Genomic DNA, 20,937 nt, shown 5'->3' with positions numbered 1-20,937 from the left:
ATCAGAAAGCCGTTTTCCAGAAATCTCTTACACATACTTACTCCATTTTGTTTTAGTGTCTCGTTTGGGAAAACCACTTCCTTTGGCCATTTCCAGCTACAAGTGGCATATGTATCTGGCTTTTCAGCTTCCTTCTGAGCTGCACCTAGCAAAAGACTAGGACTGTCTTTCGGGTGCCACAAGGATCATCATCACCACTGGACAAAATGAATCAAGAAGGTTTGAGTTGATTGTGTGGTACTTCCCTAAGCAATAGTAGTTCTTCAGTAAGGGAGGCAACTAAGGTTTTTCTTCAGATCTTAGGTCTCACTTACCACACATACCCATCTTGCAGCCTTAGAAAATTCCTGAGACCTAGACTCTGGCTTCAGTCTCTTACCAATTGGGCTGGCTGGGTTTATATTTGGTCTAGGATAGTACCTGGTAATTAAATTTGTTTTTCTAAATATTTCCCACTTTCTTGGGGTTGGGGATTTAGCTGAGTGGCATAAGCACCTGCCTTGCAAGCAGACAGTCGTGAGTTCGATAGCTGGTACTGATAAAAATGAAAAAGACAAAAAAATTCTTTCTCTTCAACCTTAAATGATGGTTAAGAGTAAGATTCTTACCTGTTCTAGTCCCACAGATTTAAAGTAATTTGACTTGATCATAAAATGCTTTTGTGACCCAGTCTTAGGAAATGAACAGGATCAGTTCCAAACATTGACAGTTCATTATCTGTCTCCCATCTCTGTAATCATCTTAATTTTAAAGTAATGCCTTAGGCTACCTTAAAGACTTTAACTTTTAAAATTGGTAGTTTGTAGATGAGCTATTAAAGCAAGGATTGTTATAAGTGAAGAATGCTACCTGGTTTAATTTGTGTTCTTAAATGTCTTATGAATCCATCCTAATTCTATTAACTTTCATATCAAAGCAGTTGTGTGTCTATACCTGTAGGTTGCATTTCTGTTGGCTCTGATTTGTCACCTTGTTATTTTTATCATGAGAAGAGATCATGAAGATTTGTTTTCTGTTTCTTCACTAAGTGACTTTAGAATTTGTCTTTAAATTTTATGGTGACATTTGAATGATAATCAAGTGTTTTCAAATTCATGAATAGCATATATATGCACTGTTGTTGTTGCCCTACTATATTCTTTGTACATCTCTTGGAAGGGCCAAGCATCTTCTAACTTGTCCTCATTATTAGTGTATCTGAGCTTGTGAGCAACAGACCTTGTGCAGGCCTCTCCTGGGCCAGGCTGTCTTTTGCCTAGCTGATCTCTTGCATCTCAGCCCCAGTCCCCACTAAAGGGTCTTCCTGGTTGGGTTCATGTGGATTTTGTGATTTTTGCCAAGTTAGAGAATTTGTAATTCTTTGGGAGCATTTCTCCTTTTCATTTTTATAACTGGTTATAGCTAAGGAGGACAATAACATCTCTTCACCTCCGGGGCATGGTAAAAAAAGGTTTTAAAAAGTGTTTTCCCCCAGGATCATCCAGGAACTCTAGATTAAGTGGAACAAGAAACTCTAATCAGTTTTTTGTTAATTCTTGTTCCTCTTATACTTTCTTTAGGATTAAGGGTTTACTTCCTTGAATTTTTTGTATCTTTTTGGACCAGGAGGCACTGACTCATCTTATTACTCAGTGCATAATTCTCATACTTTCATTCATATATTTACATACAGAAATATACAGTCAAAAACTCCCTTATCTCTTCCCTTTACCAGTGCATCGCTTAGTGAATGCCATTTCTCATTGTGAAAAGAAAACCAAAGAGCCCCCCCCCAAAAAAAATCAGTGTAAAACCTCTTCAGAAATGAGTATGGTTACAGTAACATACATACTGTAACTCTAAAAGAAAGATACTTAGGGTGTGAGAGTGTAGTCAATTTTTATTGAATACATTGGTTTGTAATACCTGGAGTACTTTTTTTAAAGTTTTACAACTGAAATTCTGTCCTTGAATTGGGTTTGGGTCAAGGATTATAGACAGGATAAACCAATTCTAAGCAATTTTATCTATATTAATATTTGATTTTTTTAGGTTGTCTATGAAACATAATTATCATCTGATAGGCATGGATGACCTGCCACCCTGTTATCCTCACCTAGAGAAATTGTAGCTTCAAGGCCTCAAATGTCCTAATGGAGACTGTTATTATTAGCTTGGTGTAGATCCTCAAAGAAGAACCAGTATCTCCAGGATGCTTATCTTACCTATTGACTCACCTGACTTTCCCAAGTCCCTGTCCTGTGCTCCTCTAGATTCTGCCAACAGCCATCAAAGCTAGGCAGATGCCTCCCATTCCTGACCACCCAAGTCTGTCTATGACATTACCATTCTGATCCTGGAGCCCATCGATGTTCTTCGCCCTTTATGAAGTATTCCCTGTAGGCTTTTTTCTTACTATGCCTCCGGTTGTTTCTCATTTATGGGTGTATGTTGGATGATTAAAAAGTAACATCCTAGTTCTTTTTCCTTGCTGCTGGCTTGTCCTTATGCTGGGCTTGAACCTCAGGAGTATTGAATGGAGCCCCTTAGAACATGGCCTGCCTCATTTGTATGTGTTCGTATGGTAGTGATTCATCTCTTTGGCATGTTATAAGGAACCAGGCTGTACATTCTTTGTTGTGGCCAGTATATCATCCTGATTAGAGATTTGAGCTGTAATATCTAAGATGTGATATTTAGTAGTTTCTTAACCCTGGTCCCTTTTGAGTCCCAAGTGCTGCTCTGAGCTAATATCCAGTCACACCCTAACACACTGGCCTGGAAAAAGAATATTGAGCCTGACATGGCCAAACTGATGACACTGAGGCACTGTCAGCTTGGTACAATGCTGCCAAATTATGTATTAACTTGAGAGATTTCTAGGTTATTTTGGTATACTTATGTATTGAATTTGGAAAGGGGCTTGCAACAGTAAACTGGAATATTTTAAGTGTGTTTAGTTCCTTTATATTGATTTTTTTTTTTAAGTAACCTAACCCAGTAATAAACTTAAAAACCCAAGGAAGAAAAATAATGGCTATCATTTTGAACATTCAATAATACATAAAAATCATTTTTTATGTTACCATAGTTACTAAGCAACCTTCCTATGATTCTAGAGTAAACAGTCTCCATCATTCAGATAATTTTAAGAAGTCTGTGTGGGGACAGGTTTGAGAAAAGGGTATACTGGAAGGTCCCTACTTCCTGAATTAAGAAACCTTACAGATTTTTTTTTTTTTTTTTTTTTTTTTTTTTGCCACTGGGTGTTACAGAGTCCTCCACTAAATAGTACAGTACTGTGTTTATAAGAAGGAATATTCTTTTAGTTGCAATACAGTGTTAGCCAATTTAACTTGGTATCAAGATTGAATTCAAACTTTAAACTCTTCTGCTGTGGTTTACATAGGTTGCTGCTCTATTTCTGCAGGGTTTTAACCTTACAGGGTTTTAAACCTGCAGAAATGTTAAAAAAAAAAAAAAAAAAAACCCAAAGTCATTTCTTGTACTGGCACATACCAACTGTATCCTACAGGAATGACTAAGGCAAATAAAGATGAGACTATGTTTTGAAATCCAGGGAAGCCAGTAGTGACAGACTCTGCTGAAGAGAGATTGCTTCCTTGCCTGAACTTACAGTTTTGATCTCAGCAATGTTTGGACATCATTAGAGTTTTGTCAGTGTTTCACGGCGTTAGGGCTGGGTAGGGGATAAATTTTGTGTGGAGAGCTGAAGGCTGCCTGCTCATTCCTGGTGACTATGGAATTCCTGTCAGAATTGACTGTGTCATGTGGGAGAATTGGCTGGACAAGGAGGTGTGGAAGATGGCAGAATGAGCTCAGACAGTGAAAGAACCAGGGATTTTGAGAACTCCTCCTCCTCAGAGGGAATGGTAACCTGCATGGAATTTTTAAAAATAGACCTTTTGAAAGGCAACAGTACATCCCCTGCTGCCTAAATCACTGTCCCTCCTTAGACTTTGGAAGGTGATGTTTAGAATGGCACATTTACCAATTCCTGGAGGGCAGCGCTTTGGTCAGTCATGGAGACTTCTATTGTCCAAGTCATGGTCTCCGTCAGAACTGTTTTGATTCCATTTCTCTCATTGTCTTCCAGTGTTTTTCCTTTGAATGTGTGTCCATTTGGGGGATAAAGCTAGGCATAAATATCTTACCAGATATGCCCAAAAAGTTTTATTTTCAGATAATTAAAAATCTCAACAGCTGGTAGCAGATTAAATACTGTCAAACAGTGACAATTTTTGATAGTTTCCAGTTTCAGTTTCAACCCTGCCTGTCTCTCCTGGGGCATGTAAAGTTGCTTCCAGAAAGAGAGGTGGCTGTGCAGACTGTGTACATGAATTTAGTCCAGCTGAGAAATCCCCGAATAGGTGGCGTCCTAATTGATTCTCTTTCCAAGTAGTTTAGCACTAAGTGGTCCCAGGGGGCTGTCCACCCTCTGTTTTGAAGCTGTGCCTTATAGTCAGAACTGCTGCTTCAACTTATTTTTTACTCATTCAAAGCTAACTCAAATGCCTTAATGCTGTTATCTGCCTCCTGACTTTAATGAGCGTTATCTGAATGGGTAGTAGAAAGGCCACTGTAAAACTGCATTTTAAAATTAAGTGATCAGGTCCAGGTCTAGTGGATGTCATTATGGAGTAGGTACAGCCAGCTGAGGTTGCTATGTCATCTGAGATCCATAACATAGCTTCTTAACAGCCTGGGAACAGGAAACTGCGCACATGGACTGTTTGTGAAAACTGTGTTTTCAACAGCTCATGTTCCTGTGATTGTCAAAGAATTGTTAATCATTGTGTCACAATGACACACGTTTGCTTCTGTTGAAGGTGGATGTGGGTGTGGTGCACTTCATGCCTTTGATAGAGCCCAAGATAGAGCAACCATTCAAGTTGGTGGAAAAAGTCGTTCAGAATGCATTTCAATTCCGAAGAAAATATTGTCACCGGGGGCTAGGGTAAGGATCCTACTTTCTCCTTTTTGATCTTTTGAGTCTTAAACGTACCTTAGTTCAGATATTATGATGGGCAAAACTTGCCTTCCATTTGAGGACAAGCAAAGCCACTTTAAATGTCATCCACAAGTTAGGTTGGTCCAGAGCACAACTGAAAACAGTTGCATGGCTCATGCTGACCGTGTACTAAAGAGGCTGTTTCTCGGCCTCAGACTGCTTCAGGTGACTTTGTACAAGGCATGCTCTGCACTGAGTTGCCGTATTTCTCTAACATCTTGCTGCCTTGAACCACTGGTGGTCCATGCATGATTTCCTTTTGGGTGGCTTGTACCAGTGGTGATACATACATGACTCATTGGGTGTCTTGTGCACTGGTGGTGGAAGAACTGCTAATAGGTAGAAGTGGAGCGATCATGCATGGAACAGTCCTGCAGGTACTACCAGAGGTACCTGGTGAGACATACAGATACAGCCCCATCATGAACCTGTTAAAGATACATATAAAAGCTAGGAGGGAAATATAACTTCTGAGCCTCCAAAATAACATGACCAGATTCCTACAAGCACATTTTCACTTTACCTGGAGCTCCTCTGTAGTACTCATTACTTTGCATAGGCACATGCCACCCCCATCAGGAGAACGACAGCATGGTGATTTAAAGCCTTTGTACCTCAGTGAGCCCTACAGTGACTTGTGAGAATGAAAAAAAGGTTTACTTAGGCCTGATTAGTCTAAGAAAGAAAAGCATATTTTTAAAGGACTTCCATGTAACCGACGTTTAGCTTCACAGCTACACATGAATTCTCTACATTGCTCCATTTTAATTTTCTTTATGGTCATAGGAAGTGTCCTTGTATCACATGAAGTTATTTCATGTATGGCTAGGCAGCTATATCCTGAAACTACTGCAACTATAAAACGCCTTGATTTTATACAGTGGATGTTAAATCTCAGTCTGCTCTTAACTCTTATTCAGTATGACTTATACAGCTGTTCAAGGTATGACCAAAATATACTGTGCATGCTTCAATAATTTCATTATTGTGGCTTCTTTGATTTCCAGATCAGTTCAAAACATTTACCTTTTGTAATCATTTTTATATACTTTAGAAAGAACTAGAAGCTGCCCCGTGCTAGATCTGGTGAATAAGGATGCACTGTCATATTTTACAGGCCTGCCTTTCCATGGCATTTAGCAGTAGCCTTCAGTGTATTTTTGATCATATCTCATAAGGATGCCTCTGAAAGAGAACTGCTTCAGAAAGTGGCAAAAATGGCATACATTTGTTCAAAGCAAGCGGAAATATTTTGAGAGGTATTGATGGCAACATGCCTTTACTGTAATACATTTTGCTAATCTTAGTATATTTTGATTGCCTCTTGTACATATTTATGAGGGGAAAAAAAATCCTAAAATGGTACATCATGCTTTTGGAGATCTTGGAGCTGGTCTGAGCCTCCAGGTGGCCCTAGTGTTTCCATGGGAACTTAGACTTAACTGGTGGGGCCATTTATTTCCATACACAGTCCCCTGTACAAAATGGGCCAAATATTGCAGCCCACTTTGACCTTGTTAGTGTCCTCACATCTTAGAAGCCATTGTCGGACTCTCTACCATGAAAATAAACTCAGATCTAAGTCGCCTCACTCTGATAAGTGGGGAAGTGCAGTTCCTGCTGAGAAGACCATTAGCCTGGACGTCTTCCAACCCAGTGGGCTCTGTAGAGTCTGAGACTTGAGAGAAGAAAACAGGTCTGCCTTTGCCAATTCAAGTAGTTTCACTATTTTAAAACAGTGACTTGGTTTGGTTAGATGAAATGTAAAATACATTGCATCGATTTTTAAAATGCTCGGAAATAAAATAACTTTGTATTTTCATATCAGCTATTTTGTAACTTTGCAAAACAGGGCACTCTTGTGGCAAAGTGTTCCAAAGGTACAAGCAAATTAAAGTATCAAAACTAGACATTTGTTACATTAAGAAACACAATCATCATCAAAATAATGAGCCAGCTGGGCATGGTGGCACATGCCTGTAATCATAGCACTCTAGGAAGCAGCTGAGGCAGGTGGATTGCTGTGAGTTTAAGGCCAGCCTGAATTACATAGGGAGCCCATATCTCAAAACAACAACAAAAAAACCTAACCCACCACCAACACAAAAAATGAAATGAGGCAAATCAATACATATTTCTGCAGAAATTCAGCTGAGCAGATTTTACTTTTACCTTACCTTAAAGATGCACGAATCAGTGGCTGGAAAAGGTTTTTCCTGTTGTGGACACACCCGGGAGTCAGGTTAGATCTGACTCTAGTGGGTCACTGCTGGGCCTGCACTGTAACCCATGGTTCCAGTAGCCACTTCCACTCCCTCAGGGAACAATTACCAGAAACTGTTATTTTCAAATATGAGTAGGAGACGGCATCATGAATCACAGAATTTAAGTAAAATGCTGACTTTTTTCCACTTTTCCTCAGCATGTTATTCCCCGAAGCTCAGCGCCTAGAAAGCACGGAGAAGCTGCTACAGTTAGCAGACATAGATCCCACTCTTCGGCCCACCCAGCTCTCGCTTTTGCACTTTAGGAGCCTCTGTGACATATACAGAAAAATGTGTGATGAAGACCCACAGCTTTTTGGTTACAACTTCAGAGAAGAACTGAAGCAAAGAAAGGACAAAATAGAGGAAAAAGAAGAGAGTAACGGACTCCAGATGCCGCTTTAGGGGCTCTCAGCCTGACAGGTTGAGTCCACAATGCGGAGCTGCTTCTATGTGTGCTTGTCTTTGCAGAATGTCAATAAAATACCAGTCACCAGATTGCTTATGTTCCTTTTACTGTACAGCTTGGTAGAGAAAATAAATATCAAATAAGATACAGTACAAGCTTTTAATATATATACTACATAGGTATGACATGTTTAGTATAAACAGCCTCTATTACAACCCTACAAAAATGAACTATCTGCATGTTGTACCCCTAACCCACATTAAAATAATTTAAGTATACTTTAAATAAAGCAAAAACAGCTCAAAGAAAATGCCCAGAGGATTGGGAAAAAAAAATGATCCTTTTGAACGCTATTAATCACAACTTCCCCATCCTTTTTCCACATAACTTAAAATTAGAATGCAGTTTTCAGGATTCTAAATCATTTTGATACCTGCTCAAAAGGGATATAAACTAAGTAATTTACAGATTCTGACAAGTTTAATCTAGTTTTCTGATCCACAATAAATTAAAATAACTTAAATCTTTACAACAATTTTGTGGGAAAATGCATACTGCACAAAACCAATGATGAATAGTTTTTCTGCAATCTCCACTTTACCACCAGTTTAAAAGTACGTGAGCAATGCAACCCTTATCTGGATGGAACTGTACTATGATTTTCCATGGCTCTCTGTTTCATAAAAACACTCCTCATTGACAACTGAGGTTAAGCTCTGGACACTGAATTCTCGCTCTAGAACAAAATTGAGATCAATGTTGATATTTTCAGGTTGGCTGTCAAGGGACTGGTGACGAGTCTGCGCCTTCAACAAAGCTCCTCTGTCCCTCTTGGTGCTGTTTGCTTTTCGTTTAATGGGGCAGAAGTGGGCCCGGACCAGCTTGGGCTGCTCTCCCTTTGAGCCCTCGCCCACTCCTGTACCAGGTTGCTGCTCCACCGGGTGGGCATTGGGCTCCTCGGAGATTGTCAGTCTCTGGAACTGGATTTCGATGTCCTTCGTGGGGCTGCTCCTTTTCAGAGTCTGTTGGTAGTCGTCATCTTCATCGCTTAGAATATCACTCTCTTTGATGAGATTGTCGGAAAATTCCGCCAAGCCCACGTGGGGATCACCCACATGAGGGTCACCCACTGGAGGAGCAGCGCTCCTGCAGTCCTGTCTGCTGTCGGCAGCAGAGCAGCCACTGCTCTGGGTGCCACTGCTCAGGCTGCACTCGTCTGAGTCCAGTGAGTTAGCCTTGCTGGCTTCACTGGGCCACTCGCTGCTGCAGGAGGTCCTGAGGACTTTGAGAGATCTGGACGATGCTGCAAGGAGAAAAAGCACATTTCCCTGGATGACAGACAGCTTATATGGTGCTATTTCCACCTCAGGGCATAAGATTTAACATCTTAATTCAGATTGTACTTTATCCTTTGACTTTACCATCTATGCTGACATGTCAGTAAAAACATAAATACTGCAAGCATAGCAGTTTTTTACTTAAGTTTTTTTTTTTTTTAAAGTGCTGGGAAATCCAACATTTTATTGATTACATTTCAGTAACTACATAAATGCTGAAACATTTTAACACTGAAAAGCATGATGGGTCATCACTTGCTTTTCATTTTTCACTTAGCAGGCAGCAGATGATACTGCATAGCCTACAATGGAGACAGTAGCAAAACTTATAAAAAAAAAATCTCAATGCAGTACAGGAGCTACAGAGAGAGTTGGAGGGTGCCCAGCAGTGCATGCTATGCCGCTACACACCAACATACAAAAGCATCAGAGGACAAAGGGCCCGTGGACAGCCACAACTGGGTACAGTAATCATTTCGTCAGAAATGGAGATGTGACCTAGAAACTACCACTGTTTCCTAGTAGGCAAAATGACAGCAACATTTATCTTTTATCAAGTCTTCTAAGCACCCCATGATTAGGTTAATTTTTTTTTTTTTTTTTTGCTAAAGAAGAGCTCCCTTTGTTAAGGAAGAACTTTCATTATTTTTTTACCTGATGATTATCTTAGGCACCCTTTTTACATCATAAACTGTCAAGCTAACTTGAACAGGGAAACTGAGTCACACCCAATAGTTAAGGTCAGAGGTATGCTGAAAATAGAGAAGGGACAGGTCTAGGGGTAATGGGGCTGATTCAGACTGGACACTAAACACAGGGACATAGGAAGACAACTACCAAAGAAGCAGGAAATGTTTTAAAGTTTATTTTTAAAAAAATACTTGTCACTTGGTTCAGGGGGCAAATCTAAAATGAGCCTATAATGATTATGTAATAAATGCAGAACACACCACAGAAAAAAAATCAAGACAAACACGGAAACCTTGTGGGTGACCTTGTGGGTACAACCGCTCTTTGCTGGGTGTTGAAGCCATGGGGGACGGGACGGGACCCCCACACCCACTGTTGGAGTCAGGACACCCTGCACAGCATCCCTTAGAGACAAGCAGTTCACTGGTGTCACCAACATAGCAAACAGCGAAATGTTCCTAAGGAAATGTCACTTTTGAACTAAAATCTAAGCCCTCCCTCTCCTTCCCCACTCCAAACACACCTGCAGAAGAAACAAAGGTGAAGCTGCCAGGAGCGGAAAGGCGTTTACACCATGCAGGTGACGCGTACCGCTAAAGCAACCGATTTCAGCAATTAAGTTTTATTTGAAATCATACAGAAGGAACTGGACATCTTTATAGTCCCAGCACTTCATTTATTTAAACAGAACTACTCTAAAGTCTAGGGAAATTTTTCCAAGGAACAAATTGAGGTTAATCACTAATAAAATCTAGATTTCATTCTTTATACTAAACTATGTAATCTGATAAGATTACACCATATGTCTATGCATAACTTTTTGTCTGTTTCCCTTGCTGCTCAGTTAAAAGCAGAAAAATGTTCTCTCGTAAGAACTCTGCTAGAATTTCTAGCCAGCTTTCAGAGAGTTAATAATATACACATTTACTCATTTGTGTCTGTGTTTAACTTTGTTCTCTTGGATTGAAGTGGGAAAGGGCACTCTTAATTCTAGTGTTTCTCTAGACAGCAGCATGCTAGTTTTGATAGCCATATCTTATTTCAACAATAGAGAAAAAAATTATAGATAAATCTGAAGAGGTCAAAGTATGCCAAAAAGAAGTTATGTACTTATGACTAAAATCAAGAACAAAGATAAAACAGCTAATACAGAAAAAAATTTTTGAAACTGAAGCTGAAATTTAGCAACAGGCCGAAAGTTTAAGAACAGCATAGTCTGAAATGAACAGCATACTTGCTGACTTATTAAGAACCAGTATATGAGGTTTCTTAATCTTAATTCATTAAGTACAGTGGCACCGAAGTTATCATAATTGGTTTCTGAAGGCACAATGAGTCCAACCACTGTTCCAGCTGAAATCACCAGGCAGTCAGTGCTCACAAGTTCTAGCTTATGGGTGGACTACCAAACAAGTAGTTCACGTCAAAATGGGTCAAGTACCAAATTCAATGAGTTTCAAAACAGTTGAGTACCCAGGAATGACTGTATTGACCTAGATGCCTCGTGCTGTTCAGAACCCTGGGAATACTGCGATAAGTAAGATACAGTCCCTGACTCATGTACATCTTTGTTGGGAGAAACAAACAAGATACCAAGTCTAGATGGTGTCAGCTTGTGAGAGAAAAGGGATTAGGCAATGGAGGTGGATACACTTTTATGAATGGGAGCAAAAAGACGAATGTTGAGGTCTCTTACAGTTACCCTGTGATGATTTACAAGAAATAACTTACAGCCGTGTCATAAGAGCATCTGTCCTTTAAGAAACCTCATAATTCCTTGAATAACATAGAGCTAGCAAAATTCTCACCTAATTTGGCTGAAACAGGAACTCGGTTCTTGAGAGGCACCAGACGATCCCTACAGGTCTTCTCCAGTGGTAATTCACACTTTATGTGACGCCTGAAGTTTTCCCTCAGAATAGAACGAATCACCTTCACAATGCTGGTTTTGCTCTCACTGTCACTAGTGGGAGAAAGGAAAGAACCATAGTATCCTAGCAGATGCTCCTGGGCCATTGCCTTTCTCCGTGCTTCACATTTTCTAGGCTAGATCAATAGCAATTTCCCAATCTCTGTGTACTTGGGTTTCATCACTTATAGAAGCAAGCAACAACTCCAAAATTTGGATATGTATATATAATCCATGTATTCTGAGATACCATTTGAGGGAAAGGTATTACCCTGATGTCATTAAAATTCAGAGGGGCACTAAAACTCCCTTTTTAAAAAGAACATGGTCCTTGTTTTTACTGGTTTTAATTTTTGGATCTCAGAATACCTGCAACATAACTGAAAAATGGTTTCTGGCCGTCCTTCTATTTCCGACTTTATGTGGATCAGCTCCCATACGGAATTATTTTCTGTCCCTGCATAAAAGGAAATGGAAACAAGAGTTTACAACTTGGCCAAAATGCATGGTTAAGAACACTTGTTAAGTTTAAAACTGAAGATCTAAAACATGGTAATTCTGGAAACATCTCTGAATATTTTCCAGAGTCAAAGATCTCTTCCCCCTTTTAAAATAATATTTGCTATACTCCTTAAAGAATTTTCTATTATGTTTAAATATGTAAAAAATTAAATTTTTAAGCTTTGTCTAACAAATTTAAGGAATCAAAATCAGAACAATGCTGAAAATTTGATTACAAAAATGAGGAAGTAATGGAGAATAACTGGGAGACATTCTGTTTCTCCCAAAAGTTTAAGAAACATCAAAACAACCTCTCTTGTCCTCATTTTCCTTACCTATAAAAAAAGACTCCAAAAATTATCCCCAACAGTCTTTTTCTACTTTTTTTTTTATTCCACAATTTAAGTAAGTCTTTAAGATACTTTCACTGTGCAAGTTACCTGCTGTGTTCCCCAGTCTGACTTGAAGTGCGGATATAGGGATCAGCCAGCGGAATTTAAATGGGTCCAAGTCAGCAGAGCTGTGTGCAGGCCGGGAATTGGAGGGCTGTAAAATAAAAAGCCCAGAGAAAAAGTTAGGGAAGCTCATGTGCACAGCAAATAGAAGCTTGTGTGCAGGGTTCCATGCAGCAGCGTGGGCAGCCAGGGCACAGTAAATCAGGTGTGTACCCAGTTTTTAAAGACCTCCCAGGATCAAGGGGAAAACCAGGGTCATGGTTCAGGGCGCCCAAATTCCCAGGTATCTAGGCAACAGTGTCCATGTTTTCCCAGTACTGCTCATGGCTGGTATCCAGAGCTATGCTACAATTTGGGGATTTTTTGTTTGGGGTTGGTTGGTTGGTTGGTTGGTTGGTTTTGAGTCAAGGTAAAAGGTATTTGAAAACAAACCAAAGTTACCAGATTCCTGTAAGTATGGAAATACATGGGTATTTTCAGGACTGTTAATTAGTTTTCTGTGTAGGCCCTGACATGAGTGTCTACATCTCTTTAAAAGCAGGTATCTTCCCTCTGTGGAGAGACTCAGAGATGTTCTGGGGACTCGATTTGGCTGTCCTCTCAGAATAACAACAGTCAGTGCGACTGGTGCATAGCAGCCTTTGCAGTCCAGTGTTACAGGAAGAGATAGCCATGAAAAGCTAGCTTTAATTAATAGTAATTCATCTTACCAGCTTCTTTTTCAGTTTGCAGTTTTCTTTATAAACCAATATGACAGCTCTCTTAAAAACTAAAGAAAGGAAAAGGGAAAAATAGCTCATTTTATACAAGCTCTTCTCGTGTTAAAATAGAACAGAATGTCTTCTTGAACAAAGCTCTTCAAATTTATAAATCTCCCAATCTCTAAGATCCCATTATGACAAAAAATTGGGTGAATAAACAGTACTTTCTTCTTCTGTTTTGTTTCTTCTGTCTTCTATGAAGAAGTTCTGCTTATTTACTAACTGTTCTCTACAGAAGCTCCCAGCATTTCTTCTTTGTTCTACTGAAAGCTGAGATTATGGTGTTCATCTCAATGACCATACATAATCTATATAATACCTACTACCCCAACTCCCAGTGGAATTAAGAGATTTTTGAAATTTAGCAAACCAATAATATACCACATTTCCAAATAGGCCCTGAGATCTGCTGCTGTAACTCTTGGGCTGAGCCATGCAGCACAAGGAAGAACCAGATGATAAGTACGCAAAGCCATGGTATTGTAACTAGCTGGAGGCTGGTTCTGTTACGTCTCTGGCCATCACAGCAACTCTTCTAATACCTGGACATCCAGCAGGTCTGGGAAACCTCATTACTGCCAGTCCCATGTCAGTTACATTTTTCTGCATTGAATACTAACCAAATACTGTGAGTTCAAGGTCCTTTCTGGCTTTTCCTAGAGACAGAAATGGATTCAACCAGGAGACTGTAGAGTGCATCAGAAGTTCTCCCATGGAAAGTTCTGTTACCTGGAGTGTAAAAACAGGAAGTAAAGATGTGGAAACTCTGAGACAGATGATTCTGTGTTACATAATGAATGATAAATAAAGGTGAAGGCATTTTCAGTGTACACTTACGTACATGTATGTAAGATAACATATATGTTGGCATAACATGTATGTTGCCACATCAGCAACTCCATTCCCTTAACATTCTAGCACGGGGTTAGTGTTCCATCCAAAGGCCTGCGTTAACTAACATATTCCACAGATTTAGTATGTTCACCATCTCTGATTCCCAAAATATATTGGGCCTGCTAATAAAAAACTACCAACACTGACACTGATCTTAAAAAAAATTAAACTCTGGCTCATTTTCTTGTCATTGGCTACTTAAACTGTATTGCTTCTTGTGTAGTAGCTTTAGAATCACAAGGCTCTAAATTTAGCAATCAGACCATAAAAGAATGTACTTATATAGAGAAAATGTCATCTTCTACTTGGACTGTTTTAAGTAAGCAGGTAACTATGAATAGTTGATGCTTTAAAAGGAAAAAAAAAAAAATGAAAAAGAGAGAAGCCCTGTATTCTCTCCATATGCTGCCCTCTCTTATCCATCTTCTCTTCTCTCCCAGGCCAAGCCACCCTCTGTTCCAGCCCCTGGGACGGGCAGACCTCATGCCCACAGGAAAGGAGGGAAGAGCAGGGATTGGAGCTCAGTGGTGTTTGTCTTCTTTGCATAATGCTAACATAAGGCCACATTTTTAGATCAATGTAAGGTATTTTATATTTCTTTCTAACCCATATAGTTTATTACATACATTAAAGTTAAAAACAAAATTGTGGGGTCCTAATAGGTCCCCTAAGCCCCGCCCACCCACAAGGCCCCTGAGGCTAGAGCTCCACAGACCTCCTTCTCTGTGCCACTCTGCTCCGCCACCAACTGGTCAAACACAGTCCCGTAATCCTCATAGATCTTCTGCATCTCATTGATGTGGCTCGCTACTTTTTCCATCGCCTTTAATGCTTCTGCAAAATAAGAAATCATCTTCATTGTAGTATTTAAATCTATCCAATAGCAATAATGGAAGAGCATGTTATAGTTTCTCTCTAGATTTCTCCCTACAGCCTCATGAGATCATAGATGGGACCTTTGGAAGATGATGCATTATGCAGGCATATTATAACTGGCTTGCTGTTAGGAGGTGCGGCCTGGTTAGAAGAGGCAGGCCATGGGCATGACCTGAAACAATGTATCTCCCTTGCTGGCTTCCCGCTTGACTCTCTTTGCTTTCTGGACACTACAAAGTGAAGCCTCTTTTCCTCCGCTAAGCCTCCCTGCCATGCCTTTCTCCCTTGGAGCCAGCTGACCCTGGTTACCACTGCCTCTCTTCCTTTAGTTTGTGGGTGTCAGATACTGCATCTTAAAAAGAACAAAGTGACTAAGATAGAATTTAAGATTCAAAGCAGGATTCAAGAGCTGTTCTCACCACCAGCAGCATAATTCATGCAAAGCTCACCACAGCCCTATTGTAAGTTTGTCATCACAAAGAACAAATCATCTTCCACCTCAAATTCTCCTTGAAATGAAGTAGAATTCAAGAGCAGGTATTTGAGGCTGCCTGACTGGGGCAGAGTTCTAGCTCTGCCCATAGTTTCTCTCTAGATAGAACTCTGGCAAAGTGTTCTTCCCAGAAGGGTTTCCTCTTCTAGAAAATGAAACTGGTCAAGTCATTAAGTCATTGTGCAGATTTAAAAAAAGTCACATAAATATCCTGACACTTGCTAAGTAGAAGTACTGAGTAAGTGGTAGCTACTTTACAGTATAATCTGACCTGTATAAATAAATGTGTCTCCCTAGGAATTTTATGAATTAACTGGACCTCCCAGTTCCTCTAGTCCAAATGAAGCATCTCTCTAATGGATACTCTTCTCTCAAACTGTGGGGCTCTATGTTTTTCTCAAATTGTACTATAGGCCAGTAATTTTAAAGATTTCAGATGATAGCACAGCAGTGTGTCTGACATAAGCATAAACTGAGCTCTTAGTTTCACAGCCGAGTTCTCAGAAAAATCCGCAAGATGGCGCCTTGTGCAGCACCTGTGGCCAGCAGCACTAGGCAGGAAACACCACTGCTACACAGGCGATGAGAAAGAGGTCTGATTCTCAATTCTGATGGCACTATTCACTAGCCAAGTGACATGTACTAATTTACTCAACTCATTGAGCTTAAATTAACTCTTAAAAGTTTGAGTCATCGTTCCAGAAGAGCTTGGGGTCCTCCACTGAAATCATTTTTACCAAAGGTTACTGTACACTGTAATGTGATGGCTGTATCAAGGTGTTTTTCATTTATGAAAGTTGTAACCAAGAAGAGTGATCACAGTAGTGACAAATGATTCACAACACACTTCCACATGGGAGAACAGGTGAGCCTGTAGGCACGGAGGGCAAGCAGCTCCACTCACAGCCTTACCGGTCAGGTGGTAGTGCTCCTCACTCTCGTGGTCCGTCAGGGACACAAGCTCCTTCAGCAGCAGGGGGTACTTGAGCACTCTCTGCACCGGTTTGATAAGGTAAGACTCCAGGGTGGAGGAATGCTGCTTAGTGGGATTCCGGGCATCCAGAAAAGTCTTAAATGCCTTATCAGTTTTAGCTGCAAGCAATGAGTAAAAGACCCTTAGAAGAGCACAACTAGATATGTTACACAGTGAGTCATTTATCTTAACAGAGTTGTTTTTAAACACCTGTTTCATGGTCCTTCTAGTGCCATCCCATAATCACCATCCAAGCACATCAGGGCATCAAGCAACAAGCTATCAACGTGGGGTTCAGCATCTAGGTCTAATAAGTCCTGGGCATGAAGGAAGCTTTTCAGGATACCAGAGGAGTACAGGCCATGAGCCAGAGAGAGCACCCTGTGTGTATGTGTCTGTGTGTGTGTGTGTATGTGTATTTATATACACACATATATTGCATCTTCATGAGAGATACTGTTATAGACAGCAAAACAGTGAGTTTAAATCAATTCTTAAAGCCACAAACTAATGCAGACCTATATCAAAGCCTACAAAGAGAGTTACACAGCCAGAGTTTCTCCCACTGGCCTCAATAGCACTGTTTGTGCTTATCCTGTATTGAAAATAACTGAGTATCATTTTTTCCTTTGCAATGAGTTAGATCATTCCCAAAGCTTTCTCCACAGCTCCAAGCAGCGTACATTCTCACATCAGGGCTGCAGTTCCTTTCTTTTAGATAGGACATTAAAAACCATGCTGGCATTGAGAGCTGCCTTTCTATTCACTACCTGAGTGTCGTGAAGGATACACCGAGAACCCAGGTACATTTAGTATGAATGCCAACGAACACACCAGCTGCCTCTTTGTTTTTTGTTTTGTTTTTTAAATTTTATTGTAAAGAGAAAAAAGTGATAGAGAAATTTTAAAAAGATAGTAAAACAGTAGTTAATATATTGCATATTATTATCTTCAAAGTAGTTGTTCAGATTACAAAATATAGGCATGAAAAAGTGATCAATGTAAGTACAAACCATTCTTTTCTATGAACTAATAGAAATTACTAGTTTAATTATCTTAGCTATCGTTTGTATACATATATATTTTTTCCCCTTTTCTCCTTTCCTCCTCATTCCAGTTGTTCTTTCCTTTTGAGCAGTCTCTTCCCCTTTCACAATATCTACTGTACATCTGGATCTTATTTACTCTTAGTTTCTTACACTAGGGAGACAATGTGATGTTTACACATGTGAGTCTGGTTTATTTCACTTATGAGTACAGTCTCAAGTTGCATCCATCTACCTATGAAAGCCTCAAGTTTATGCTTCTTTATAGCCATGTAGTACACCACTGGATAAAAATACTACATCTTTTTTTATCTATTCCTCAATCGATGGGCATTTAGGTTCTTTCCAAGATTTAGCTGTTACAAATTGTGCTGCTATAAACATGGTGCACATATATCACTGGGGTGTGTTTTTAATTCTTCTGGAGAGATGCCCAGAAGGGGAATACCAGCTGCCACTTTGCAGTCAATCAGTTGACACTATTGACCAGATGTTTGGAGTATAATCAATCTGAATGAAGATATTTGAAACTCTGTGTCAGAAGCAAAATCTACAGCATCTAGGACAGTGACAGCGAACCTTTTACAGCCCTCAGTGATAACAAATAGTCTGCTTCAACATGTGTGCCATGGGTTTGCCATCACTGATCTAGGAGACACAGTACCATCTACCTATGAAAGCCTCAAGTTTATGCTTCTTTATAGCCATGTAGTACACCACTGGATAAAAATACTACATCTTTTTTTATCTATTCCTCAATCGATGGGCATTTAGGTTCTTTCCAAGATTTAGCTGTTACAAATTGTGCTGCTATAAACATGGTGCACATATATCACTGGGGTGTGTTTTTAATTCTTCTGGAGAGATGCCCAGAAGGGGAATACCAGCTGCCACTTTGCAGTCAATCAGTTGACACTATTGACCAGATGTTTGGAGTATAATCAATCTGAATGAAGATATTTGAAACTCTGTGTCAGAAGCAAAATCTACAGCATCTAGGACAGTGACAGCGAACCTTTTACAGCCCTCAGTGATAACAAATAGTCTGCTTCAACATGTGTGCCATGGGTTTGCCATCACTGATCTAGGAGACACAGTACCATTTTGAAACATGCCTTCCTAGCCAAGTCAACAGTGAAGTGATCCTTCATCTTTATGACAAAGGAGGAATAAAGTATTGCATGCTCTTAGACTATCCAGAAGATGTTTATGGGACAAAATGCCAGTGGAGTTAGACCTCTGTTTAAAGTGATTCGAAAAGATGGATTTGGTCTGGGTCTTATTAATTACAAGTACCACACAACTCCATTGTTTAAAACTGGAGGCTTCTGGGATGCTGTGAAAGTTTGCCTTTAAACCAAATGGCAAAATCACATCAGTGAAAATGGTTAAACAGCTGGGTGTTAGAACAAGCCTCTCCACACCCTCCAGGACAGTCCAAAGAACCACTGAAAAGTGACCTCTGAAGAAACAAATCCACCAAAGAGACTTCAATTTTAGCTAACACATTTTGTAAGTTTGATGGCGGTAGTTTGTAGTAGCTTCTGGGATTTAAGAACAGAGTTGACAAAACAACAAAAAATTATATTATCCATTTCCCTTCTGCACACAAGGCTTATCATTGTGAGGTTTGAGAGAACAAGATGCAGTAAGAAAAAGTTCGAATGCAATTTGCCAACAAAGTGATGCATGACCAAGCAGCATCTCTGCTTCGAAGGGCATTTGTTCACTGCTACCAAAAAACTGAAATAAACTGAAAATATTCCCTTTAACTTGACTCTTCCAAGGTCATAAAATGGAGCATAATCCACTAAAATTGCACTTACCTATATTGCTAAATATGAATTGCCCTTTATTAACAGTTAACAACACAAAAAGCACGACTATAAAGATACAAGCAACTCACCTCGTTCAAGAACCTTCTGTACTTTAATATGATTAGCACAGAATCCACTGTAGAGTTTAAAATGGTCTGCATAATAGAGGAATGAGCCCCCAAGAGAAAACAGCAACTTCTAGAAGGGGAATAGAAAAAGTCAAATCAGACATGGTTTACTCAGTATGTGTGTGCCTGGATGCCACAGCACTAACAGGAGTCACAAGGGAAGTAAGCACAGGACCACTCCATTCACTCTGCAGATGGAGATCAATCCATGCATCCCTCCACTGGGATCTTTAGCTTGATGGAAAGATTCCTGGCAACAGAGTCTTCTGACCCAATGTGCAGCCACAGGGCAAAAAAGTACTAAGATACATACATCTGGCAAGGTGAGCTACAAACATCCCAAGAGTGAACTAACAACCAGTTCCCAATTAGCTGGGATGAATGATGCTCACCATATACTTCCTGGCCACCTTTCTACTGCTTTTAGCCTTGCCGCTGGAGGGACTTCTGGTCAACCACAGCACTAACTCAGCCACCTCATGGAACCCTCACTCAGGGCATCTGAATCCTATTCTCTGCCCTGGTCTACAGGTGTCGGGTAGGTACTATTACTTCAGAAGTTATCGCTCTATACATCCTTCCTCAAAAGTGAACACAGAGCACATGTCTGGTCAACAACTTCACAGAGGTGACTTCACAGAGGTGAAGCTGGCCAGGCTTCTGACTACCAGAAGCAATGACTCTAAGAGAAACAAATGTAGCCTTCTTCTACCACCTCTGGGGGGAAAAATGCAAACACTAAATTTACCTTGACAAGGTACAACAGGTTCTATTTTAAGGGAAAAACTTGTGCCACAAATACCTCTTTTTGCTTTAAGTCCAAGTATAAAAATACTTACTCTAAACTGTGAGGGAGTTTCCAGTATATTAAAGTCAGAGGAAGCCGAGATTCCATCCTCGAGAGTCTCCAGAAACACCTTCTGAAACTCCAGCATCTCTGGCAAGCTTCCAAAAAGTGACTCCATCTAGGTGAAGGTCAGGTTTGAAAAGAAAGGTTAGCCAGGACAAGCCAGAGGCTTGCTACTTCTCAGGCCCACATGTCCACCATGAGGAAGCATTCCCAGGAAAGAGCGAGAGGCAAACCTTTACAGAACAGCACATAAATTATATGGAGAGAGACTGCAGTTCCACATGCTATGATTCCTTTTTTTGGCCTAAAATAACTTTTTTAAGTGGATATAAAATCTTTGGAATTCAAATCAGGAAAAATAGAAGTCAGCCTAAAGATCTAATCCCTTCGATTTAGCATTAAAAATGTAATTGAGAAGTATGTTGGCCATACCTCCTCCCCACATAAAAAAAGTACGACCATCTTTCTGCTTGTTATACTGCCACTGAGCTCATGCAGAAGAAGCCCTATACATCACTTAGGA

General features: G+C 40.1%; 2 protein-coding genes across 9 annotated transcripts in view; one reads left to right on the top strand and one right to left on the bottom strand.

Moving 5' to 3' along the window:
- Tfb1m (transcription factor B1, mitochondrial) overlaps nucleotides 1-7,773 on the top strand; it is a 46,668-nt gene extending 38,895 nt beyond the window's left edge. Inside the window, exons 6-8 of one of the 2 annotated variants that reach the window (XM_023564563.2) lie at nucleotides 4,830-4,957; nucleotides 6,129-6,270; nucleotides 7,434-7,636. In XM_023564563.2, coding sequence (XP_023420331.1) covers nucleotides 4,830-4,957; nucleotides 6,129-6,267 — 267 coding nt within the window. In that variant the 3' untranslated portion in view covers nucleotides 6,268-6,270; nucleotides 7,434-7,636. Of the gene's footprint in view, nucleotides 1-4,829; nucleotides 4,958-6,128; nucleotides 6,271-7,433 lie in introns of both variants that reach the window. The other variant, XM_003468493.5, reaches the window with a different exon arrangement.
- Tiam2 (TIAM Rac1 associated GEF 2) overlaps nucleotides 7,774-20,937 on the bottom strand; it is a 193,919-nt gene continuing 180,755 nt past the window's right edge. For all 7 annotated transcript variants that reach the window (XM_023564560.2, XM_063232930.1, XM_013151077.3 and 4 more), the window contains 10 exons: nucleotides 20,404-20,529; nucleotides 19,526-19,634; nucleotides 16,513-16,692; nucleotides 14,947-15,065; nucleotides 13,958-14,066; nucleotides 13,287-13,345; nucleotides 12,562-12,667; nucleotides 11,990-12,077; nucleotides 11,520-11,674; nucleotides 7,774-8,987 (listed from right to left, as the gene is read on the bottom strand). In XM_023564560.2, the coding sequence (XP_023420328.2) occupies nucleotides 8,338-8,987; nucleotides 11,520-11,674; nucleotides 11,990-12,077; nucleotides 12,562-12,667; nucleotides 13,287-13,345; nucleotides 13,958-14,066; nucleotides 14,947-15,065; nucleotides 16,513-16,692; nucleotides 19,526-19,634; nucleotides 20,404-20,529 (1,701 nt within the window). In that variant the 3' untranslated portion in view covers nucleotides 7,774-8,337. The remainder of the gene's footprint in view (nucleotides 8,988-11,519; nucleotides 11,675-11,989; nucleotides 12,078-12,561; nucleotides 12,668-13,286; nucleotides 13,346-13,957; nucleotides 14,067-14,946; nucleotides 15,066-16,512; nucleotides 16,693-19,525; nucleotides 19,635-20,403; nucleotides 20,530-20,937) is intronic.

This window comes from Cavia porcellus, unplaced genomic scaffold (assembly GCF_034190915.1).
Source record: "Cavia porcellus strain 051 isolate PalLab524CR breed Dunkin Hartley unplaced genomic scaffold, mCavPor4.1 scaffold_22, whole genome shotgun sequence".
In the NCBI taxonomy this organism is placed as follows: Eukaryota; Metazoa; Chordata; class Mammalia; order Rodentia; family Caviidae; genus Cavia; species Cavia porcellus.
The sequence above is the reverse complement of the archived record's forward strand: the minus strand, read 5'-3'. Positions and strand labels throughout refer to the sequence as shown.